The sequence below is a fragment of the Castor canadensis genome, chromosome 3 (genome assembly GCF_047511655.1).
Source record: "Castor canadensis chromosome 3, mCasCan1.hap1v2, whole genome shotgun sequence".
NCBI lineage: Eukaryota > Metazoa > Chordata > Mammalia > Rodentia > Castoridae > Castor > Castor canadensis.
This window is the reverse complement of record NC_133388.1, coordinates 160,150,275-160,178,107: the sequence shown is the minus strand read 5'-3', so window position 1 is coordinate 160,178,107 and position 27,833 is coordinate 160,150,275. Positions and strand designations below refer to the sequence as shown.

The window sequence follows — 27,833 nt, the reverse complement described above, 5'->3', positions numbered from 1 at the left end:
AGTTATTCTTATTCCTGTGAAATGGATGTATAATATTCGTCAATGCCCAGCAACCAGGAGTGGGAAAGCTTGTAAAAGTGGCACTGGGAGGAAGTCTCCACAGGAGAGGGGGGAAGGGCCACTTTCCACGTGAACTGTAAATAAACACCCTGGCCGAAGGTGGGTGTAGTGCCACCGACCCCACTGTGCTTGGAAAGGGGAAAGCTTGTAACAGTGGCAGTCCCGCTCAGGAGAACTCTAAATAAACATAGATAAATAAAGCCTACAGCAAGAGCTGGCTGAGAGCAGCTGCCAGGTGAGCCGCAGCCTCAGAAAGACATTCACAAACCTGTCTCCAGACTCTTTTTTTTTTTCTCTCTTCCTTTGATGAGACAACAACCGAACTACACCTCCATGCTGAAAAACTTACTGAAATTGTATTGCATTTGAACTTGGGACACTTTGTAGTGTTTTGGTTTTTCTTGCTTTTTTTCCCCTTTGAAGAGACAACACCAGAACTACTTCTGAGACACCATCTCCAGGATTGGAAGTGGGGGGACTAACACCAAAATAATTAAGAATGAAACTTTATTGCATTTGAACTTGGAGATTATTTTTTCATTCCTCTGTCTCTCTAATGCCTGTTTAGCTTACTGTTGATTAGTACACTATCTCTCCCTGTTTATATCTTTGACAATTTTTGTTTGTTTTTACTTGTTAATTTGTTTTTCCCTTTTTCTTTACCTGCTTTGCTTTCCTTCTGTCACCCTTCCACTCTAAATATGATTGCTATTATTACAAGCTAGAAAACACAAAATTGCACACAGTAAAAAGACAATAACAATAATAAGGTCAATGATAGGAAGACAGAAAAAACAGGGAAACCAGTTTCCCAACAGAAAAACATTAGTACAAGAACCAGAGGGAAATGAAGAAAACAAATACTCAGATCCAGACTCAAAAAAAACGAAGATAAATTGTGCCAAAGAACCCAATGAAGCCCAAAAGAATGACCTGAAAGAAGAAATCCTACAAATAATCAATGAGAATGTTATAGAGATGATACTGGATATGGTCAACCAAAATGTACAGAAGACACTCAAGAAATTCCAAGACAACAAAGACAGAGAATTTGAGAAAGCACAAGAAGAAATAAAAGAAAGCATAGAAGCACTGTATAAACAGCAAAGTTAAACAAAGAACATGATTAATAAAGAGATAAATGAACTCAGGACAAAAATAGACAACATTAAAGAGGAAGAAACTTGGGATATGGAAAACCTCAGAAAAAAAGAATGCAACAGAAATAAAAACAAAACAAAAGGCCAATCCAGCAGAATAGAAAAACAGAAGACAGATTCTCAGAACTCGAAGATGAAATGGTAATTAAAGGAAAAGCTGAAGAACTATTAGTTAAACAACACAAGACCTGTGAAAAGAAAATGCATGAACTCACCAACTCCATCAAAAGACCAAACCTGAGAATCATGGGCAATGAAGAAGGAGAAGAGGTACAAGCAAAGGGAATGCGTAACATATTCAACAAAATGATGATAACAGAAAATTTCCCAAATCTAGAGAAATCCATTCCCACACAGATGCAAGGAGCCTCCAGAACACCAAACAGACCAGATCAAAATAGAACTACCCCACAGCATATTATCATTAAAACAACAAGTACAGAGACCCGAGAAAGAATACTGAAGGCTGTAAGAGAGAAAAAGCAAATAACATACAAAGGTAAACCCATCAAAATCACACCAGACTTCTCAACATTGAAAACAAGAAGAGCTTGGGGTGGGATTTTCCGGGCACTGAATGAAAATAACTTCAACCCCAGGATACTCTACCCAGCAAAACGATCATTCAAAATAGATGGAGCAATAAAAGTCTTCCATGATAAGCAGAAACTAAAACAGTATGTGACCACAAAGCCACCACTACAAAAGATTCTTCAAGAGATTCTGCACACATAAACTGAAACCCAACATAACCATGAAAGAACAGGCAGCACCAAACTACAAGAAAAGAAAAAGCAAGAAAGTAGGGAGTAACCTCAAATTAGCTACACATAATCAAACCTTCAAACAACTAAGAAAACTAAATGACAAGAATCACCAAATACCTATCAGTACTAATACTTAATGTTAACGGACTTAATTCCCCCATAAAAGGCACTGCTTGACGAAATGGATTAAAAAGGAAGATCCAACAATTTGTTGCTTACAGAAGACCCATCTCATTGACAGAAATAAGCATAGGCTTAGGAGAAAAGGCTGGAAGAAGATTTATCAAGCCAATGGCCCCCGAATAAAAGCAGGAGTAGCAATACTTATCTCTGACAAAGTAGACTTCAAACCTACATTGATCAAACGAGATGAAGAAGGACATTACATACTAATAAGAGGGGAAATAGACCAAAAGGAAATAACAATTATCAACCTATATGCACCCAATGTCAACACACCCAATTTCATCAAACATACCCTAAAGAACCTAAAAGCATATATTAACTCCAACACAAAGGTCGTGGGAGACTTTAACACCCCATTATCATCAATAGATAGGTCATCCAAACAAAAAATCAATAAAGAAGTCCTAGATCTAAAATATACCATAGATCAAATGGATCTAGTTGATGCCTACAGAACATTTCACCCAACTTCTACACAGTATACATTCTTCTCAGCAGCCCATGGAACCTTCTCCAAAATAGATCATATCCTAGGGCACAAAGCAAGCCTCAGCAAATATAAGAAAACAGAAATCATACCATGCATTCTAATTGATCACAATGCAATAAAACTAGAACTCAACAAAAATAAAGACAAAAAACATGCAAACAGCTGGAAACTGAATAACTCATTGCTTAATGAACAATGGGTCATCGATGAAATAAAAGAGGAAATTAAAAAGTTCCTGTAATCAATGAAAATGAAAACAGAACCTACTGGAACCTATGGGACACAGCAAAGGCAGTCCTCAGAGGAAAGTTTATAGCCATGAGTGCATATATTAAAAAGACTGAAAGATCTCAAATCAATGACCCAATGCTACAGCTCAAACTCCTAGAAAAACAAGAACAAGCAAAGCCCAAGACAAATATGAGAGAAATAATAAAAATAAGAGCTGAAATCAACAAAATAGAAACCAAAAAAAACACACAAAGAATTAATGAAACAAAAAGTTGGTTCTTTGAAAAAATAAACAAGATCGATAGACCCCTGGCAAACCTGACTAAAATGAGGAGAGAAAATACCCAAATCAGTAAAATGAGGAATGCAAAGGGGAGATAACAACAAACACCATCGAAGTCCAGGAAATCATCAGAGACTACTTTGAGAACCTATATTCAAATAAATTTGAAAATCTTAAAGAAATGGACAGATTTCTAGATACTTATGATCATCCAAAACTGAACCAAGAGGACATTAATCACCTGAATAGATCTATAACACAAAATGAGATTGAAGCAGCAATCAAGAGTCTCCCAAAAAAGAAAAGTCAAGGACCTGATGGATTCTCTGCTGAATTCTATCTGACCTTTAAAGAAGAACTGATACCAACCTTCCTTAGACTGGTCCATGTAATAGAAAGGGAAGGAAAACTGCCTAACACATTTTATGAAGCCAGTATTACACTCATCCCAAAACCAGCCAAAGACACTTCCAAAAAGAACTATAGGCCAATCTCCTTAATGAACAGTCCTACAAAACGTGCCAACACTATTAACTACACATAACTAACCCCTATAAACCCCTCTGCCTACATCAATTTTCTCCTCTCTACTAGATCACTAGTATCACCAAAAAAGCATTTCACAACTACCTCATCTTTAAAAAAGGCTTTGAACACCACTTTCCCAACCAGTTTTTTGTCTCCCCATTTCTATAATTCCCTTTTTAACAAAACTTTTTTAAAGAGTCTTCTGTTTCATTAATTTCTATACTCCCATTTGCATTTTATATGTATAGTTTTGCATGGAAAAATTACAAAATTTACCATTTTATCTATTTATCAGTGTAAAACTCAGTGGTACTAAGTAAACAGTGTTGTACAATAATCCCCACTGCCTATTTCCACAACTTTAACAACATCCCATGCATTAGGCACAAACCCCTACTCTAATCCTCCAAGACTCTGGAACTCTATTCTATACTGTGTCACTGTGAATTTTCCTGTTCTAAATACTTAATTAACTATAATCATACAATATTTGCCCTTTTATGCCTTGCTTATTTCACTTAGCAAAAGTTTTCTAGCACATATCAGAAGTTTATTCTTTTTATGGCTGAATAATATTCCATCACATGTATTTAACACAATTTATTCATTCATCCATTGATAAATATTTCAACTGTTTCCAAGAGAAGACTGCTACATTATACAGAAGTTTTATTTAACATTTTGAGGAACTGCCAAACTATATTCCACAGTGAATGTATCATTTTACACTCCCAACTGTCATCCCATTTGCATTTAACCAATTCCAACTAAGATTCTTCAGATATCATGGCTTTAGTCAGACTTGCCATCACTGTTACTAATGCCTAGGAAAAATAACTGTCAGAGGAATGATTATTTTAGCTAATGGTTTCAGAGATTTCAATTCATTGTCATGGGAGAGCATGGTAAAACAGAGCATCTCGTATCAGAGCAGCCAGTAAACAGAAACAGAGAAAATGCCAATTTTAATCATAAAGTACTAGTACTTTATATTTTTTAAGTAAAGCAATATTCATTTTACTATTCTTTCTGAATATGTACTTTATATGATCTATTTTAAAAATATATTTTACAAGCATTTTAATAGAAATGATCAAAGTATGTTATATAACACTGAAAATAGAGTCAGGAAAGGACCTAAATAAGAAATTAGATTGTCTTAAAGAGTGAAAAACAGGTGACAAAAGAAAGAAATTATATATAACAGGCCATTTACAGAAATTATTTTACAAAATGCTAATAAAGGTATGAAGGAAACAGGAATTCTTATATACTGTGGATGAGAATGTAAATTAATACAGGCATGATGGAGAACAATATGGAGGTTCCTCAAAAATTAAAATTACATCTACCATATGATTCAACTATCCCACTTAAGGTATATATTCAAAAAAAATTAACTCAGCATACTAAAGAGATACCTGCATACGTATTGTGGCACTATCCACAATTGTTCAGATCAGTTGAGTGCCCATAAACAGGTGAGCGAATAAATTTTTTTAAAAAGCAGTAGTATATATACACAATGGAATATTATTTGACCCTTAAAAATAAAGAAATACAGCCATTTGCAGCAATATAGATGGTACTGGAGGACATTATACTAAGTGAAACAAGCCAGTTAGAAAAAGACAAGCACTACATGTTCTCCCTCACATGTGGAAACTAAAAAACTGAACCTGAAAGTAGAACAGTGGTTGCTAGAGGTTGAGAAATTTATGGGAAGATGTGAGGAATAAAGAGTGGTTGAATGCGATTGGTGCATGCTATATGAATGACTGGAAATATCACACTGAACTTCATTCATATATAATTAACACGTCAATAAATTTTGTTATGATCACAGAAATAAAATAGTAACTATAGTAATACATGAATTCAACGGAGAATTTTTGATGTGCATTTCTCTACTGGAAATATTAAACATATTTATATGACAAGGGACCAAAAAAAAATGTCCATGAAGCCAATTAAAAAAAAAAGTGGAGACAGCCTTATCTAGAAGATAAGGAGGAATCAGGCCAAGCACAGGGGCTCACAACTCTAATCCTAGCTACTCAGGGGGCAGGGATCAGAGGACCATGGTTCAAGAAAACCTGGGAAAAAGTTCCTGAGATCCCGATCTCAATCAATAAAAGCTGGGCATGGTGTGGCATACTCCTGTCTTCCCAGCTATGAAGGAAGCATAAATTGAAGGGTCACGCTGCAAGCCAGACTAGGTTTAAATGTGAGAGCTACTCAAAAAAAATACATAAAGCAAAAAGGTTGGGTGCCTGGCTTATGTGGTAAAGCACCTACCTACCAAGCGCAAAGTCCTGAGTTCAAAACTTAGTACTGCCCCTCCCATCAATAAAAATGAAGAGGACAGGAATGAAGCAAAATGCAAAGAACTCATCTGGAGGAATGATGTAATTTTACGAAGAATTGTTAGAACTATGTTATGTCGGCTAAGTACAAAAACAATCTTTTAGTTCAGCCAGAATCTTACTAAGAATCAAATTTAAAGTATTAAAGTAGACAGATATTAGCAGCAAAAGAAAGGAGACCTACTTTGAAAGTCACAGTGGCCTTTGTACAGTAAAATCCCACAGAAACAATAGGATCCTTCAAAGTCTGTGCTTTTTGCTGATGCATGGTTGATGCAGAATCACTCCCAAGGTAGTCTTCCTCACTATCATCGTAACTCACAATTGCAGGCACAAATGACCAGGCCCAGGATACCCATCCCTGTGGCTGCTCATCAACCTGTTGTAAATATGAGTCTTGGCCTTTGTACTGAGCAGCATATTGCATATCTATTCTTGCTTCATCTTCAGCACCTATCAATCAAAATAAAGGAATGTTAAGTAAATCAAGAGGATTTAACTAAGAAAACTAGAGAAATGAAAATTCCTTAAAAAGTTTTCCTGCTACGTATTTCTAATAAAAGCTATTAACAAAACATACATGGATTATTACTGCTTACAATCAATAGTTTAGTATTACCACTCTCAAGGTTCTTTATGTTGTACTTTGTCAATATCTTTCTGTAGGATAAGTGGACAATAGTTTCTGAACTGCACATAAAAAAACAAAACAATCTACCTCACCAAAAAAAAAAAGCTAATGTGTCAAAAGACTGACTTTGCTATGAAACATATTGCCAAAAAAGGTCCAAGAAAAATTCTTCATTTTGTGATGCACCCACCCAGTTGGCAGAAAATGGCAAATGTTTCTATGCAAAATGCATCTACAAAAACAAGAATTATCCCAAACAACCAAAGTAGTTAAGAAAAATAATACTGTTAGTGACTCTTTCTTATTAGCACAGAAGACCATATTTTTCTTATTCTGAAGATGAGAAAGAAAAAAAGAAATTTTATTGGTTATGCACTGGAAGACAGAAGGTTTAGATTCCAACTACTATTTAATTCATTCCGAATAAGATATCAAATAAGACACCATCAGTATCATGAGGATAGGTAAGACACCTAAAAAATTAGCTAGCATTTGTTGCCCTCAATGCAGAGAAACTAAAGCAGATACCTTAAAAGCAACTGAGGCCAATAGGAAAAGGGGACCAGGAACAGAGAAAAGGTTAGATCAAGAAGAATTAACATAGAAGGTAACACACATGTATAACTATCCTTATCACAACTAGCAGAAACCCTTGTTCCTTCCTATTATTGATTATACTCTCTCTTGAATAAAATTAGAGATAAGGGCAAAATAGTTTCTTCCGGGTATCAAGGGGGTAGGGGGGAGAGGGAGGAGGTGAGGTGGGTAATAAGGGAGGGGGTGGGGAGAGGGGGGAGAAATGACCCAAGCATTGTGTGCACATATGAATAATAAGTAAATAAATAAATAAAACACCAACAACAACAAATGTTGGGGAGGATGTAGGGAAAAAGGAACCCTCATACACTGCAGGTGGAAATGTAAGCTAGTACAATCACTCTGGAAAACAACATGGAGACTTCTTAAAAAACTAAACATAGATCTGCCATATGATCCAGCAGTCCCACTCCTAGGAATATATGCAAATAATGCGACTCAAGTTACTGCAGAGGTAACTGCACACCCATGCTTATTACAATGCTATTCACAATAGCCAAGTTATGAAAACTGCCGTGATGCCCCACTACTGACAAATGGCTTAAGATAATGTGGTATTTATACACAATGGAATTTTATCAGCCATGAAGAAGAATGAAATCTTATCATTCTCTAGTAAATGGATGGAACCGGAGAACATCATCTTAAGCAAAGTTAGCCAGGCTCAGAAGGCCAAAAATCATTATGTTCTCCCTCATATGCAGACTTTAGACATAAAACAAATGCAGTAATATTATTAGACATGGGTCCCAAGCTAAGGGGAGAACACATACAGCAGGAATAGGAAAGGTAGGAAACCCAAAACTTGAAACACCCACTGCAGAGGAGCTAATATAGTAATCTTAAACTGACAAGAGGTCACTAGGGAAGCAGTGAACAGGTCTGGTAGAGATGAACCAATTTGGGTTGTAATACACATGTGCATGGAAGCAATGCTAGGAATCTCTCTGTATAGCTATCCTTATCTCAAACTAGCAAATAAATAGCTAGCTATGTCTTTCTTATTATTGTTTATGTCCTCTGTTCAACAAAATTGGAGAAGAGGGCAGAACAGATTCTGCCTAGAAGCAAGTGGGATGGGAGAGGATGGGAGGGGTGGGTGATGGGGCACGGAGGGTGGGGCAGGAAGAACTGGCCCAAAGAATGTATGCACATATGAATAAATAAAAAAGAATGCAAGCTAAAACCATGAGCTACAACATATTCATCAGAATAAAATAAAAATGTGCTGATGCTACCAAATTTTATAAGGAGCAACTAGAACTCTCATTCTCTGTTGATAGGAATATAAAATGGTAAAAAACTACTTTGAAAAATAGGTCAGATAGTGCTATGGTTTGGATAAGTGTCCCCAGAGGTTCATACTTTAAATGCTTGCTTCCCGAGTCCTGCTCCTTAGAGGTGGTAGCAACTTTAAGATGTGTGTCCTAGTCAGAGGTCTTTGTATCATGTCTACAAAGGGAATAGTGGAACTCCAACCCTTACTCATACTTCCTTTCACTTCCTAGTCATGAAATGAGGTGACTGGTTTGCTCTACTATCTACTCCCATCAAGATGTACTACCTTTCAACAGGCCCAAAGCAAATGGAGCTCAACAATTCTGAAATGAAACCTCCAAAACTGTGAGCCAAAATAAACCTGTTTTTATAAGTTGATTATCTCAGGAACTTGTTTCAGTGTAAAGCTGACTTACACAGGTAGTTTCTTTAAAAACTAAACATATAATACTACTCTTAGGTATTTTACCTAAGAAAGAATAGCACAAGTCTACATGAAACTTGTACAAAAATGTCGGAAAAAGCTTTATTTATAATAGGAAAAACCTATACACGGTCCAACAACTAGAAACTCCCTATGTATCAATGAGGAAATGGCTAAATAAACTATTGTATGTTAAGACAATGTTGCTAGCAATAAAAAGGAAAGAAGAACTATACTATTTAGACTTTTCGTCACCGTGACAAATAACCAAGAGAAACAGATTATTGTAGGAAAGATTTAGTTTGACTCAGTTTCAGAGGTTTCAGTCTATGGTTGACTGGCTCCATTACTATGGAACTGAAATATGAGGGAGAACATAATGGCAGCAGGGAATAGCAGAGGAAAGCAGCTTCCTCATGGCAGCCAGGAGAAACAGGAAGGGACTAGAGACAAGGTATGCCCTTCAGAGGCATACCTCCTAGTGACCCATTTTCTCCAACCAGGCCCCACCTCCTAGTTTCTGCCACCTCCCAAAAAAGCCATCAGATTATGAATCCATCAATGAATTAATCCACTGATTAGGTCAGAGCCCTGAGGAGCCAATCATTTCCCAAAAGCCCCACTTCTGAGCTTTGCATTGCAGATCAACTCTTCATAACATGAATTTGGGGGGGATATTCCATATTCAATCTATAACAGTGACTGATAATACAATATAGATGAATCCCAAAAATATTAGACTGAATGAAGGAAACCTTTCACAAAAGAAATGTTGTACTAATGTACTAGTACTGTATAATTCTATTTATATGAAATTCTAGAATGAACAAAACTAATCTATTTTGCAAAAAAAAAAATCAGAACAGTTTACAGAGTAGAGGCAGGTAGGTAGAGGGTAAATTACTAAAACTAAGAGTAAAAGGAGCTTTTAAGGTGTTAATGAACTATATATTGGTGTTTTACATCACACAAATGTATGCATTTCTCAAAACTCAATGAACAGAGCCAAGGATAGTGTTTCATACCTATAATCCCAACATTGGAGAAGCAGAGCCAAGAGAACCTCAAATTCGAAGTCAGTCTGAGTTACAAATATATGTAAGTATATTTAAGATTTATACATTTCACTTTGTAACTTTCACTTCAAAAACTAAAGAGATAAAGTTTAAATGCCATAAAATTCACACTTGGAACACATACAATTCAGTGGATTTTAGTATAGAAATAAAGTTGAACAACCAGAACCACTATCTAATTTTAGGACATTATCATCATAGGAAACCCACCTAATTGCAATTGTTCTCCCTGGTTACATTCTGCCTCTACAGAACTGCCTATTCTGGACAATTCATACAATCTGACTGGCTACTATTGCTTAAGATAACATTAACATTTTCAATATTCATTTATGTAGTAAGACATACCAGACCATTCATTGCATGGCTGAATAATATTCCAGTGTGCCTATATAAACAACTGTTTAGCCATTCAACATCTGGTAGACATTTGGTTTTTTTTTTTTTTTTTCTCTTTTCAATTTGGGACTATTACAAATAATGCTGTTAGGAACACTCATGTTTAATTTTTTATGTCTACATGTTAGATCTCTTGATATATATGTAGGAGTAGAAATGCTGGGTCATATAACAATAGTACACTCAAGTTTTTAAAAAGGTGCCAAATTGTTTTCCAAAAATGGGTACATAATTTTACATTTTCTCCACAAGCAACATAGATGGGTTTCAATTTCTCTACATCCTGAACAACACTTATTATGTGACTTTTTTATTATAATAATCCTAATGGCTGTGAACTCTTGGAAGTTTTAATTTGCATTCCTCTCATAACTAATGATGAGTATCTTTTCGTGTGGTAATTGGCCATTTGTTTTACCTTTGTAGAAATGTATATTTGCCCATTTGTAAACTGAGTTATGTGTCCTAATGCTCTTCTCTTAAGGTTCCATCTATGGCAATAAATTATCTTCTTAAAACTGTTTCTGAGACACAAGACCAATACCTAGTCAAAAATTACTTTTTGTCATTTTTCCACTTCAGAGCAGTCATAACTTTGTTTATGAAACATTCTACCAATATGTAGTACATCATAGTTCTGTTCATAGTTATTTATTATTTGAGCCTAAGATTTTAAGAGAACACATCTAATTTATCTTAGTATTTTTCCACATTACCAATGATGTCTTCTTATACACAAGCTTTAGTAAAATTGTAGCAAAATGAATTAACTTTAAAAAGAGCTCAATTAAATAACTCTTGGTGAGCTTTTACAGAAAAATTACCAATACATTCATTTACCAGGATATCCTGAGTTTGTAAAACTTTGACTTTTAGTAAATATACATTCTGAACACATGTATCTATTAGAAATATTATTTTAGTACACTGAAATACGAAAATCAAAATAACATTCAGCATGTAGATAAAAATCAAACTAGAGCAAAACAACCAAAATACAATCATTTGATCACATGAAAACAGTGCTTAACTCAATCTATTCCATTTTTTAAAGTTTCCATTGGGAAACTTTAAAACACTTTGTAAGATGTATAGTTCTAAATTAAGTTTTGGTTATACTTACCTGCAATGTTTCCTAACATATCTTTACTGTGACAAATAGGGTCTTCTATTTCACCATCTTTAAAACTGCCTATTTCACCATAGTAAAGAGCAATCCCAAGCTGCATTATACGGATAAACATAGGTAGTTGTTGATCTGTGATAGAAAGTTTCAAACTCTCCACTAAGGTATGAATCTGTATTTTGAAAAAACAAAAACATTTTTAAGGGCAATAACCTTTAAGATAAGTAGATAATTTTGCTGTGATGATCAAAAAACTTTAGACAAAATCTAAATAAAGCCAAATTATGTATATACAAATAGAATTCACACTCAGAAGATATATTCACATTAGATTTCCAGATAACTAATCCAAAAGAAAAACTATGTAACCAAAAGTTATGTAACTAAAGAATGATAGTGCTTCTCTTTCAAAATAACAGAAAGATCTTTCTCAAACCCAAGAATAACAAAAGCTTCGTAATATCATTCTAGTATAACTTTAATCACTATTATCAGTTTTATTAACCTAAAAGAATAAATAAGCATCCTAAAACCACATTGGCAAAAAACTAATATTATAACTGTTGAAGTATGGAAATAATAAAAAATTTACTGTCAAATACATAAAAGCAAATTAAATATATTCAAGAAAGTTTTTAGACAAATTTTAAATATATTTAAACATGACATAAAATTTATCACATGAATCAGTTAAAAGAAAAAAATAAGACTGATAACTACAAAATAGGATGGATAGCATTCAAGGTTCTCCTTAATAAAAGAGACATCAATGGAAACTAAACACAGCTTTAGTGTAATGGTTTCCTATATAAACATGGAATAAAACCAATTAAGCCATAAAGTCAAGTCTCTTAGAAGGTTTATTTTGATGAAATGGTATTTAAGTATATATGAAAAATGGAAAAGAAATAATGGTAATCATATTTTTTAGGACTTAAGACACAAAAATGTTGTATTTAGCAAGGGAAGAAAAAGTATATGGGAGGGGAATTAAATATTAGATTTCAAATACATCCACAGATTTTAAACTGACCTAAAAAAAATCACCCACTGAATAAGCCTGAAAGAAGTAAGAAAATGGGGACAAGAGCAGAGGAGTAAGTAGAAATGTTAAGCTTTGAGACTTGTTTATCTATTTGTATTTGTTTGTTTGTTTTGAGACAGAGTATCACCATATGGCCCAGGCTGGCCTGGAACTCATGATCCTCCTGCCTCAAGCAGGAGTTGGGACTGCAAATGGTACTAGACACCACCACAGCTGGCTTATACATTCAAGAAATCTTGAGATTTCTGTGCCACATCCTTTCAAATACTATATTGTGCCAATAACACCAATGATAAGCAATCTTAGCAAAACCAATGATAGACAAAGAACCCATCCTTATTATGCATATCAAAAATTCTTTATACTCACTATACAGGAATAAATACAGAAATCTTAAACTGACTGAAACTACCATAAGAAAGGAACTAAGGTTCCTTTCTAGTTCTAATTCTAATAAAGAGAATTAGAAGAGATAAACCAATGGAAATATCACAAGGAAACTCCCTGCATAGTTACTTTTATCACAAGCTAAAATATCATGTTTATCATTTCATCTTTTCTTGTTTCTCTCCTAGAAAATCAGAGAACAGGAGGGCGGAACAAGTCCTGCCCAGGAGGGAGGGCTGGCACCAGTGAGGGGGAGAGGTGTTGAGGAAAGTTGGGAAGGAGGGTGAATACGGTGAAATAAAATGTGTACACATGTAAGTAAATGCAAAAATGATACCTGTTGAAACTACTTCAGGAATTGGTGGGGGGAAGGAGAATGGAGGAGGCAGTGAATTCATGTATGATATATTTGATACATTATAAGAACTTGTGTAAATGCCACAATGTAACCCCACTCATCACAACAATAAAAGAAAAAAAAAAAGATCAAGCTTGGATCAACAGAAAAAAATCAATTTTAAATAAATCAACAGAAAAATGGAAAAAGAACCTGAATGAATAGTTCAACAATTAAATAGCCACTTGAAAATATCTTCAAATATCTAACTCACTAATAAATGTCAGTTAGATGTTTTTTATGCTCAACAAGCTCACAGTTTTTAAAAATTTGATATTTAAGGCTAGCAAGAATATAATATAGGCACTCCTCTCAATAGACATGGTGTACATGCTGCTTAAACTTTCCTGGAAACAATTTTGCAACAAAGATTACCAGTCTTAAGTTGAAACTCATTAATAAGATATTTACAGCAATAGAAGTCTTTCCTAAGTAATTAACCAAAGATGTGTTCAATGTTTTACATACAGACTTTCCTTCCCCTGAAAAAATGCACACTTTAAAAAATAAGGAAACAATTATATTAATTATGTATCCACGTGATTGATTTCTCATAAGTTTTATTATCTCTAGGACATCTTACATACAAAAGATTAAAAAATTATAAAATCTTAATTACAATATAAATAAATAAATTCAAAAGTCACTTAAACAAGCATATGTGAAAGTTTTCTTAAAAAAAAAAAAAAATAAGGTATCTGGAACATTTTGGGGAAAACCCTGTGTTTGAGGTAATCAAGGTTAACCACACCCATTTAACACATATTTCCTAGAACCAGAATTGGAAGAATGATGGATCTAACTCAAAATGGCAAATTTTGTATCACAATATTAATTTTAAAAAACTTTAAAAAATTATTTCAGTTGAGCATAACATAATGGTATATGTGGTAGTTTAGACGGTCAAAAACTACATACCAACAAGCTTATTTATGTTAAGACACATTTTTACAATGAAATGTCATGGCTAATCAATTTTGAGACAATATTTACTTACATGCCTGCCAATACTAAGTTTTTCTTTGTTGATTTATTTTAATATTTTCCTCTAATTTAGTCAAATCCTAGAATGGACAATTAAATTTGCACTAAAATTACATTATATCCTTAATTCCATGCGTTCTTTACTTGCTTTCAAACTATATTTGGTGCCAGATATAGTGGTTCATGCATTTAATCCCAGCAGTCAGGAGGCTGAAGCAAAGGATCATGAGCTTGAGGTCACCCTAGGATACATAGTTTGTTCATGGACAGCCTAGGTTACATTGTGAGACCCTGTCTCAAAACACAGAAAAATGAAACAAAACATGTTTTGAGCCAAGGCATGGTGGCACATAACTGTGATGGAAAGGCTGAGACAGGAAGATTGCAAGTGCAAGGCCAGCCTGGGCTACATAGTAAATTCCAAGCTAGCCTTGCTACATAGCAAGACCTTGCCTCATTAGTATATACTTTTTAAATTTATCTTCACATTCCCCAAATTTAGTGTAGATCTAAGATTTAAGAAAATATGCTCATTTTCCAGAGACAAGGGATATAAATATCATTGTATTAAAAGGTTTGCATGCTTATCTTTCCAAAGAAATTAACTCAAGGCTCACGTCTATAATCCAGCTACTTAGGGAAGTAGAGATCATGTATAGAGGACAGCCTAGGAAAAAAAGTTCTCAAGACCCCATCATCACCAATGGCTGGGAATGACAGTACATGCCTGTCATCCCAGATATGTAGGGATGCACAAACAGGAGGACTGTGGTCAGGTCAGCCCACACATAAAAGGAGACCTTATCTCAAAACACAAAAAGGGTTGGCGGAGTGGCTCAAGTGGTAGAACACCTGCCAAGAAAACACAAGGCCCTGGGTTCAAACCCCCAGTACCGCCTAGATAAATAAATAAGGAAAGAAAGAAGCTTGCAAGCTGAGCATAGTGGCATGTGCCTGTGTTCCCAACTATGCAGAGACCACAGATAGGACAACTGTGGTCTGAAGTCAGTCCTGGGCAAAAATGTGAGACTCTACCTAAAAAAATAACTAAAGCAAAAAAAGGGTGGGGCATAGCTAAAGTGATAAAGCACCTGCCTAGCCAGTACATGCCCCTGATTTCAAATCCCAGTACAGTTAAAAAACAAGTAAGTATGCATTATATGCACTGGAAAGTAAAATACAAATTATCAAGAAAACAAGTCAATTTTATGTACAAATATAAAATATGGCAAAGTTACAAAAAATAATACATTTTAATAAAACAAAATGTTAAAAAAAACCTAATTTTTATATAGCCACATTCAAATATAAAATGCCACTGTCAGACTTAGGACAAGTCCTTCTATCATAGAAATGTGGTATCAAAGGCAAGTAATTCAATAATAAAAATTTATTACACATTAAAACTTAGTTAATAAAGTAACAAGTCTTTGTGTGAATTCTTCCAAGAAAAAGAGAGACAGATAATGTTAAGAAAACTGTTAAGTAACAAATGGTGACAGGATTTATGCTTACATATAAAGTATATATATTGGAAATGTATACCACTACCTTAGAGAACAAAATTTTCACCTGTATCAAGGACTTGTCTTGGAAAACTCTCATATGCTAAAATTTTATTTACATTTTAAAACCATGGAACAAAACTAACACTTCTTTTAGTTGTTCCCGTTTGTTTGTTTTATTTTGTTTTGTTGTGAGACAAGGTCTCACTATGTAGGCCAGGTAGCCTTCATCTTGGAATCCTCATGCCTCAAGCCTCCCTAGTGTGGGGATCCATGCACTACCACGAACAAGCTTCAAAAGGTAAAACTTCTTTAGATAAGCACATCAAGCCTTATAAAATTACGTAAGAAAGAGAAAACAACTAGTCAGATCATACTGGATATAACGAGGATTAAAAATATAGATTACTGATAACCAGTCAACTAAAAGGTATAAACACTTTTTTTTTTTTGAGAGTGGGCCTGGAGATTGAACCCAGTGCCTCATGCTACTTTCTAATAACAACTCTTCTGTCTAGTTAAAGAAACACTGAAAAAACAGCTACACAAACTTAAAAAGGAAATTATTGTTACAAAAAGTTATGTCCAAAATATGTGTAGTAGGATGCATTATATAAATAATTATAAATATAAGCATAAAAATTATAAGTACATTTAAAGTTGTTTTATAAAATAAACAGCATATGTATTTACGAGGTTAATTTCTTTGATTTTTTTTGTTATAATTAGCACACCCAAGAGTCAATAAACAAAATAGACATGCAACTTTACTAGAAAAAGGGAGACACCTACTTTAATAATGGATGGCATCTTGGAATTCAGGTTATCATATGTAAAATGCAGGCGGGTTCTAAAGGAACATTTGTATAATAAAGGATCCTGGTAAAATTCTATTTTACCACTGGCATTTCGTTTATCAAGACAAACTGTACAGTCAGAAAAATTGATAACCTTTCTTAACACAAGATCAGTTGCTAAAAAGAAAAGAAAAACATTTTAGGTTAAAAGGAAAATCAGAGGAAAAGGCAACTATTATTTATTAGTAAAAATACTAATAAAAATAATAGCACTGTAAAACAACACTAACATCATATTCTTAACTGCTCCATGAATCTTATTTGCTGCTATTATTATTTCTTACTCATTTGCTTGTACATTCATTTTATTAAGTCTTAGTTAAAGGTCTAGAGCAAAGTAAAATTAAGTTTCAAGTACCTGTCTAGTTAAGTCATGAAACTAGCAGAACAGAAATATACATTGATTTTTGTCTGTTTTCGAAGGTTCAGTCTTCATATTTTGAAAATGCAGATTAATCCTGATCTTGTAACTTTTAGTTTTAATACAGAAATTATGCAAATGTTACTTTGGAAATTTATAGCGAATTAGAAAGAGTCCTGAACTAGGATTTGAAAAATCTTGATTTGACTCTTCCCTCCACCACTAGTGCTCCATACTAGCAGAATTATCATTACTGCTAATGTGCTCATGTATCTGTGCGCAAGATCAGATGAATACATGAATGTACAAGTAAATGAGTAAGAATTAAGTATACTAAGTATTCCATAGATGGAATTAGGAGAATTAGAAAAATGAATATTAAACAATAGCAACTCATTTTTAGCACTAACGTTATACTTCATAAGTCAGTGCATTAACTCATTTAATAAAAATAAATCTATAAGAAAGGACTTATGTTAGTCTTGTTTTACTAATGAGGAAACTCAGAAACAGACATAATTCACCCAAGGTCATACACTACTAAGTGGTACAGGCAGAATTCAAAATTGGTGCTAATAATACCATAAACAAATACACACCATGGCAAGTCACACATAAAAGGCACTCACCATAGTCTTTACTTGCCCCCCCTAAAAAAAACCATTCCTTACCCTATCAGAACATTTTCCAACAAATTTTTTACTTATTAGCATCTCCCCTGACAAACTGAAGTAGTATCTCTCATTCACAGCTATATTTTCAATACTTTGCATACTGCCTACCATACAGAACATAAGAGGAATAAATAATAATTATTAAAATTATATTTTCACTTAATAGTTCTTTTAAGATAAGTAGAAGAATGTAGCAAGCAACAGTTAAAAGAGGCTTCAGGTAATCAAAAAATTTCCAATTGTGCTCTAGAATATGCAAGACTAAAACATAAATCAGATATATTAACATTAATAAACTATGTAAAAGCAATATGCTCCCTTTCTCCCTTCAAAAACATTAAAATTTTTAAATGATTATCATTTAATTTTTATTAATACAACCCATGACATTGTAAAATATTTACATCATATTTGCAATTAGCACATGATAGGTAAGAAGGAATGAAAATTAAGAATCTTGGGCTGGAGGTATGGTTCAAGTGGTAGAGAGACTGCCTAGCAAGCATGGTACTCCCACACCAACAAAAAGAAAAAGAAAGAAACAAGAATGTATTTATTAGGTTGCTTATTTTTTTCATTATTAGGGTTTGAACTCAGGGTCTACACCTTGAGTCACTTCATAAGTCCTTTTTTGTGATAAGTTTTTTCAAGATAGGGTCTCTCGAACTATTTGCCCAGGCTAGCCTTAAATTGTGAGCCTCATGATCTCTGCCTCCTGAGTCGCCAGGATTACAGGCATGAGCTACCAGCACCTAGCTAAAAATGTGGAGTTTTTTAAATCTAGGCTTGTATTAACCTGCTGTAAATTTTACATATGAACACTTTTCAAACACTATAGTTATAAAGCTTTCATTAGATTTACCATAAAAGCCAGTGGTCAAAAAAAGTGTTAAGAAATCAAGGCAATCATTTTACTTATGGAAAAATACAAACTATCCTCTTGATATTTACTCACCAGAAATATCCATGAACGCACGATCCCATAATTCACCCACTGTATAGCATTCTGCAGATGTAATGTTGACTGAAAGAACAATATCATCTTCAACATACTTTAATATGAGATTATTTATAACAATGTTTACATTATTTACCACCCGTCTAATCAGACTCTGCACGTATCCTATAGAGCAGAAAAAAGGGTTCAATTAGCCACAAGTCTACCAATAAATATTTCTTAAAATGCTATTGAACTTAATATATGTGAGAGGTGGGTATTTTTAGCATATTTTGCAAAGAGGAACCTAAAGTTTGGATAGGTTAAAAGATGTGCCAGAGTGACACAGCTGATAAGCAGCAGATGGTCCATTCCAACAAAAAAAAACTTTTACAAACATTTCTTTAAATCAAACAGCCAGACGCAGTAGCCCACACTTATACGCACAGCTACTCAGAAGGCTGAAACAGGAGGATCATGAATTTGAGACCAGGGAGAAACCAACTCAAAAAATAAATAGATTAGTAGGTAGGTAGATAGATGATAGATGAAAGATAGGTGATAGATAGATGATGTATAGATGATTGATAGAGAGAGAGATAGCAACAATGTTATTTTATGCTGGCTATACAATACATTAAAAGATGAGCTTTTTTAACCTTCTTTAACCAGCTACCATCATTCTCTTTCTCCTTTATCCATAAAAAAAAAATCTAAAAATTATGCCTGAGGGAATAAAAATGGGAGAAAAATGAACATATTAATGGATTCAACTATATTCACTTACTAACATTCAATACTGAAAAAGAGTAGATTGGATAATATGAATGAAAGAAGGAAGAGTTAAAGATTTAAAGATAAATACATTTGTTGCAGAAGTAAATGTATAGAGAGAGACTGGATAAAACAAAATCAAAACATGGGAATAGAAAGTGAAATAGAAGTAATGGTTTTTAAAAACTAAAAACAACAGAAAGTAACAGGTGAGCTTTCTTTTCCTTTATAGCTTCAAAATTTTCTTCTGATTTCATATACCATAATCTCACAAATTTTCCACATAAGAAGCTTATATATGGATGTATAACTGAGAAATGCCACTGAAAACAGAAATAAAACTAGCTAAGTGTAAAACAATATTTAAAACAATGGGAAATAAAGATAAAAGCTTTTCCCTTAACTCAAATGTATGTCCCCTATAAAAAGCTATTAAAAGATTAGCTATTTTTAAAAAATAATACTTATATATTCATTGAATACAACTTTACTGAACAAAATGAAATCAATTTCTGTCAGAAGCTCACAGTACCAACACCTATACTTTAAGCCTCTCTTGAAGAAATCTTATTTAAATCTATTCAACCATAACATGTTTGCAAAAAATAATTCCTTTGGGATAGGGATGTAGCTCAGTGTTAGAGCACTTGTCTAATATGGACAAGGCCTTAGATTCAATCCCCAGTAAAACCAAACAAAACAAAACAAACAAAAATGATAAAACAACTTCATTCATTCCCAATAGATACAAATATGAAAGAAATACAACACAATTCTGGTTCAAGGTTTTCTCTTGTATATGAAAACTATTAGCAGCTTTTAGACTGCCAGTTATCATATACTATAAAATAAACATATGAAATATTAATAGGTTTAAAGTTGAATCAGACTTCCAAAACAAATTTTAAACATCAAAATATTCAAGCTTATAATATACATTACTCCTTGCCATTACTGCTCAACACAAATATTACAAACAAAAATAAATGCTTCTAAGAAGTCAGTAAGCATGATTAATATTAGTTTTCCTATTTCTGAAAACCTGTCATCAATAGGGAACTCATAAAAACCATTTAAGAGTTCATCAGTTTTCATCATCTTCAAAACAAAGTAAAAGATAACACTTGAGAAAATGTATAATCCAAAGTAATAGAAACATAATACAGTATGCACCAACACTACTGATGGATTTTTACATTTATTTTAATATTTCCTTAGTTTCATTATAATACTGATCTACAAATCAAAATGCATACATAAGTTCACCAAAATAAAAGAATTAAATATCTAAAAAGAACTACTTCTGTAGAAGACTATTATGCTTCCTTATTAAAAGTACAATACCAAACTATGTAATTCAGGACCAACAGAATAAATGGTACACTATCTCTATAATTCCTCATAACTTGGCTCTAAGCAAGCTACAGGGACATGGCAAACATCTGATAGCATTGATCAATCCATATTTAGATACTCTCTGGGTCTCTGTTCAAAAATATAATAATAATCCAGGTCTATTCCACAAGCATCTGAAAATGGAAGGTCACCTTAGAGTTGAGAACCTTTAAGATAAAATACTAGATGGCTTTAAAATAGGACATTACTAGCCAACCTAGCCAGAACTTCTTATCCATTATCTCTCTCTCTCTCTCTATCACCATAAATCCCATTCTTCCAAACACATCCATGTATGCCCACAGAAACAGATGAAAATGCTATGAATTTTCACTGACTTTGCTCATCATGTTCTTTTTTTCTGCTCAGAATACTTTTGCCTATTCTCCCTTCTTGTTCAGGAATATTATAACTGCCCCTTCCCTGATATCCTCTTCTTTAATGTCCCCATCCTATATATAAACACTAAGGAAAGCTGCCTCTACCACTTCTCTTGGCTTTATGTTACAACTGTCATTTTTTATGTATGTGTATACATATTTTCTCTATTCAACTATTAAACCCTAAAAGGGAAAAACTGTATATTACTTATGACATTCTTTTTTTTTTTTTATGGGACTCTGGTTTTGAACTCAAAGCTTCACACTCATAAAGCAGGCACTCTACTGCTTGGGTCTCACCTCTAATCCATTTTGTTCTGATTTTTTTTATTGTTGTTGTTTTTGATTGTTTGAGATGGGGTCTCATGAGCTATGAGTCTGGCCTCAAACTGAGACCTGAAGGATCTCAGCCTTCCAAGCACCTAGGATTACAGGCATGAGCCATTGGTACCCAGCTATATTTATGATATTCTTAAATAGCATGTACCAAATAATTTTTGCGACAGAGACATGATCTAAAATTAATTCATCCTGATTTAGTTACTAAGAAGCCAAGCTGCTCAAAATCAGAAACTCCATAGTTAATAACTTAGTTACAGTACCTGAAAATATATTACACAACTTTTTGATGTGTAACATTTCCAGGTTATACAACATTTGTGTTCCCACTTCCAGAATGTGGAAATATTACCAGCAAAGAGAATCAACACTTCGACACCCTGAACCCCTAGCTGGTAGAAAACTTCTCCATGCCACATTACACTGAGAAAACAGGAGAGCTGCCACCACCAGACACCAGCTCCAAACCTGCTTGGGAGACATTGAGCAGACCAAACAGGTGAGCACCAAGCATCATATGGTATGTCCCCAGGCACCCCCAGGGTAAACCAGCATAGTCCCCTGGGCAGACTGAATCCCTGGGGGGAAAAAAAAACTGAATAAACAAAGAACTGAAAAATAGCACACAGCAGAGGCAGAAGAAAACTGAAAGCTCACAGGGAGAAGGAGGGAGGGGCAAGGAGCTAATATCCGCCTGAAGTTTCAGTAAACAAAGGCTGGAAAGGCAGGAGGGCCAACAGGGGGCAGGTGATAAGCCACTGCCTAAAATAGGGCAGGTAGCAATCCACAAAACTCATCTCCTGAGCCAGTAAGTAACATCCAAAGTCAAATGGCCCTGCAAATTTGAAAAATGAACAGCAAACCATCACAACATGCGCACAGAAAATGAAAAGCATACAAAACCATGAGAGGACAGGCAGCACCAAAATACAGGAGAAGACAAGAAATCAGAAAGTAACACTGATTCAACTGGACAAGATCAAACCCTTAAACAACAAGAACAACTAAATGACAGGAATCACCAGATACCTATCAATATTAACAGTGAATGATAACAGACTTAACTCACCCATCAAAAGACACCATCTGGCAAACTGGATTAAAAAGGAAGATCCAACAATCTGTTGTCTACACAAGACCCATCTCACTGACAGAAACAAGCACTGGCTTAGGGTGAAAGGCTAGAAGAAGATTTACCAAACCAGTGGCCCCCAGAAAACAGGCAGGAGTAGCAATACTTATCTCAGACAAAGAAGACTTCAAATTCACATTGATCAAACGAGATAAAGGACACTCCATACTAAGGAAAAATACACCAAAAGGAAATAACAATTAGCAACCTATATGCACCCAACGTCAGTGCATCCAATCTCAAACATACTCTGAAGGACCTCAAAGCACATATAGACTCGAACACAGTAGTAGCAGTAGAATTTAATACCCCCATCACCAATAAATAGGTCATCAAAACAAAAAAATCAATAAAGAAATTCTAGAACTAAGTCACACCATAGATCAAATGGACCTAGTTGATGTCTACAAGAGTATTTCAACCAACTTCTGCATAATATACATTCTTCTCAGCACCCCATGGAACTTTCTCCAAAATGGATCATATCTCAGGGCACAAAGTGGCCTCAGCAAATATAAGAAACTAGAAATAATCCCAAGCATTCTATCTAATCACAATGCATTAAAACTAGAACTCAACAACAAAAACAGCAGCAGAAAACATGCAAACAATTGCAAGCTGAACAACACATTGCTCAATGATCAAGTGGTCATCAATGAAATAAAAGAGGAAATTAACATGTTCCTGGTAGTTATTAAAAATGAAAATAAGACCAACCACATCATATGGGACACAGCAAAGGAAGTCCTAAAGGAAAGTTTATAGCCATGAGTGTATATATTAAAAGGACAGAAAGATCTCAAATCAATGACCTAATGCTACATCTCAAACTCATTGAAAAACAAGAACAAGCAAAACCCAAAATAAGCAGAAGGAGAAAAATAATAAAAATAAGGGCCAGAATTAATGAAATAGAAACAAGAAAAACCATACAAAGAACCAAAAAAAACAAAAAGCTGGTTCTTTGAAAAAATAAACACGATAAACAGACCATTGGCACCTGACTAAAATGAGGAAAGAAAAAACCCAAATCAGTAAAATCAGAAATGCAAAAGGGGAAATAACAACAAACACGATGGAAATCCAGGAAATCATCAGAGACTACTTTGAGAACCTATATTCCAAAAAATTTGAAAATCTTGATGAAGTGCACAAATTTCTACATCCTTATGACATTGCAAAATTGAACCAAGAGGATATTAATCACTTGAAAAGATCTGTAACACAAAATGAAATTGAAGCAGCAATAAAGAGTCTCCCAAAAAAGAAAAGTCTAGGACCTGATGGATTCTCTGCTGAATTCTATCAGACATTTAAAAAAGAAATAATACCAACTCTCCTTAAACTCTTCCATGAAATAGAAAGGGAAAGAGCATTGTCTAACTTCTTTTATGAAGCTAGTATTACACTCTTCCCAAAACCAGACAAATACACCTCCAAAAAAGAAGAACTATGGGCCAACCTCCTGAATAAACACCGATGCAAACATCCTCAACAAAATAATGGCAAACTGAATCCAACAACGTATCAGAAAGATCATTCACCACGACCAAGTCGGCTTCATCCCAGGGATCAAGGGGTGGTTCAACATACACAAATCTATAAATGTAATACAGCACATTAATAGAAGCAAAGACAAAAACCATTTGATCACCTCAACAGATGTAGAAAAAGTCTCTGATAAGATCCAACACCACTGCATGATAAAAGCTCTTAAGAAAACTAGGAATGGAAGGAATGGACCTCAACACTGTACAGGCTACATATGACAAACCTACAGCCAACATCCTACTTCATGGAGAAAAACTGAAACCATTTCCCCTAAAATCACGAATGACACAAGGGTGCCCACTCTCCCCACTCCTTTTCAACACAGTCCTGGAATTCCTAGCCACAGCAATTAGGCAAGAAGAAGAAATAAAAGGAATACAAATAGGTAAAGACACTGTCAAAATATCCCTATTTGCAGACAACACAATCCTATACCTCAAAGACCCAAAAAACTCTACCCAAAAACTCCCAGACACCATAAACAGCTACAGCAAGGTGGCAGGATACAAAATCAACTTACAAAACTCATTAGCTTTTCTACACACCAACAACAAACAAATTGAGAAAGAATATATGGAAACAATTCCATTTACAATAGCCTCAAAAGAAATCAAATACCTAGGAGTAGACTTAACACAGGATGTGAATGACCTCTACAAGGAGAACTACAAACCCCTGAAGGAAGAGAGAGAGGAACACTACAGAAGGTAGAACATCTCCCATGATTATGGACTGGTAGAATCAACATAGTAAAAATGGCTATACTACCAAAAGCAATCTACATGTTTAATGCAATTCCCATCAAAATCCCAAGGACACTCATCACAGAGATTGAAAAATCTACCCTAAAATTCATTTAGAAACTCAAGAGACCACAAATAGCCAAGGTAATACTCAGCAAAAAGAGCAATGCTGGAGGTATCACAATACCCAACTTCAAACTATATTACAAAGCAATAGCAATATAAATAGCATGGTACTGGCACAAAAACAGACATGAAGACCAGTGGAACAGAGTAGAGAATCCGAATATGAACCTGCACAGCTACGTCCACCTTATTTTTGACAAAGGCACCAGAGACATACAATGGAGAAAAGACAGCCTCTTCAACAAACGTTTTGGGAAAAGTGGTTACCTGCCTGCAAAAAACTGAAATTAGATCCATGTTTATCACCCTGTACTAGTATCAACTCAAAATGGATCCAGAACCTTAATATCAGACCTGAAACTCTGAAGTTAGTACAGGAAAGAGCAGGGAATACTCTGGAAGTAATCGGTATAGACAAGGACTTCCTAAGTAGAACACCAGCAGCTCAGCAACTAAGAGAGAAGATGGACAAATGGGACTACATGAAATGAAAAAGCTTCTGCTCATCAAAAGAAATGGTCTCTAAACTGAAGAGAACACCCACAGAGTGGGAGAAAATATTTGCCAGCTACACATCAGACAAAGGACTGATAACAAGAATATACAGGGAACTCAAAAAACTAAACTCACCCAAAATCAATGATCCAATAAAGAAATGGGCAATGTAAGCCTTGGGTTCAAACCTCAGTCCCACCAAAAAAAAAAAAAAAAAAAAGAAAGAACAAAAGAAGAAATTCAAATGGCCAAAAAACACATGAAAAAAATGCTCACCATCTCTGGCCATAAAGAAAATGTAAATCAAAACCACACTAAGATTCCACCTAACCCTTGTTTAATAGGTATCACCAAAACACCACCAACAACAGGTGTTGGTGAGGATGTGGTGATCAGGAACCCTCGTACACTGCTGGTGGGAATGCAAGCTAGTGCAACCACTCTGGAAAACAATATGGAGGCTTCTTTAAAAACTAAACATAGATCTACCATATGATCCACCAATCCCACTCCTAGGAATATACCCAAAGGAATGCGATTCAGGTTACTCTAGAGGCACCTGGACACCCATGTTTATTGCACCGCTATTCACAATAGCCAAGTTATGGAACTAGCCAAGATGCCTCACTACTGATGAATGGATTAAGAATATGTGGTATTTATACACAATGGAATTTTACTCAGCCATGAAGAAGAAATAAATCTTATCATTCGCAAGTAAATGGATGGAACTGGAGAACATCATCTTCAGTGAGGTTAGCCAGGTTCAGAAGACCAAAAATCCTACGTTCTCCCTCATATACGGACTTTAGAGCTAGGGCAAAGGCAGTAATGTTGTTGGACTTGGGTCACACGCTAAGGGGACAGCACATACAGAAGGACTGGGGATAGGTAGGAAACCCAAAACTTGAAAGTGTTTAATGTCCCCGCCGCAGAGGAACTAATACAGTAACCTTAAAATGACAGAGGTCAATATGGGAAGGTGACTGGGAAGTAGTGAAGAAGTCAGGCAGAAATGAATCGATTCAGGTTGTAATACACCTGTGCATGGAAGCAATGCTAGGAATCTCTCTGTATAGCTACCCTAATCTCAACTAGCAAAAACACTATGTCTTTCTAATTATTGCTTATGTCTTCTCTTCAACAAAATTGGAGAAATGGGCAGAGCAGGTTCTGCCTGGAAGTGACAGGGGTGGGGAGGAAAGGGAGAGGGCCAGGGGCGGGGGAGGGGGGAGGGAGAAATGACCCAAACAACGTATGCACATATGAATAAATGAATAAAGAAAGAAAAATAAAGTACTGAAAAGTATTAAAAAAGAAAAAAAAAAGATAAGGGAGGGGGTCTCACTACCTTATTGTCTGGGGTGGCCTTGAACCATGATCCTCCTGATCTCGATCTCCTATGTTGCCTGGATTACAGACCTGAGGAACCACACCCAGCTTATAAAATGCATTTATTTTTTGGCAGTACTGAGGTTTTGAACTCAATGCTTGCTAGGCAGGTACTCTACCACGTGAGCCATACCCTCACCTCTTTTTCATATTCAATGTTTTTTATTATTATTGATATGTGCATACAATGCTTGGGTCATTTCTGCCCCTTCCCCCCTACCCCCTCCCTTACCACCAACCCCGCCCCCTCCCTCTCCCCCCAACCCCCTCAATATCCGGCAGAAACTATTTTGCCCTTATCTCTAATTTTGTTCAAGAGAGAGTATATGCAATAATAGGAAGGAACAAGGGTTTTTGCTAATTGAGATAAAGATAGCTATACAGGGACTTGATTCACATTAATTTCCTGTACATGTGTGTTACCTTCTACATTAATTCTTCTTGATCTAAACTTTTCTCTAGTTCCTGGTCCCCTTCTCCTATTGGCCTCAGTTGCTTTTAACGTATCTGCTTTAGTTTGTCTGTGTTAAGGGCAACAAATGTCAGCTAATTTTTTAGGTGTTTTACCTATCCTCATATCTCCCTTGTGTGCTCTCACTTTTGTCTTGTGATCAAGTCCAATCACCTTGTTGTGTTTGCCCTTGATCTAATGTCCACATATGAGGGAGAACATACGATTTTTGGTCTTTTGGGCCAGGCTAACCTCACTCAGAATGATGTTCTCCAATTACATCCATTTACCAGCGAATGATAACAT

The 27,833-nt window shown here is 35.0% G+C and overlaps 1 protein-coding gene across 15 annotated transcripts in view; it reads right to left on the bottom strand.

The window, feature by feature from the left end:
* The window catches only part of Vps13b (vacuolar protein sorting 13 homolog B), a 699,658-nt gene that overhangs the window by 637,745 nt on the left and 34,080 nt on the right, over window positions 1-27,833 (bottom strand). For all 15 annotated transcript variants that reach the window (XR_012446367.1, XR_012446368.1, XR_012446369.1 and 12 more), the window contains exons 5-8: window positions 18,768-18,935; window positions 16,713-16,894; window positions 11,600-11,774; window positions 6,256-6,524 (exon numbers count right to left, since the gene is read on the bottom strand). Coding sequence is in view for 12 of the 15 variants with exons in the window: in XM_074068910.1 (XP_073925011.1) it covers window positions 6,256-6,524; window positions 11,600-11,774; window positions 16,713-16,894; window positions 18,768-18,935 (794 nt within the window). In the remaining 3 variants the exon portion in view is untranslated. The remainder of the gene's footprint in view (window positions 1-6,255; window positions 6,525-11,599; window positions 11,775-16,712; window positions 16,895-18,767; window positions 18,936-27,833) is intronic.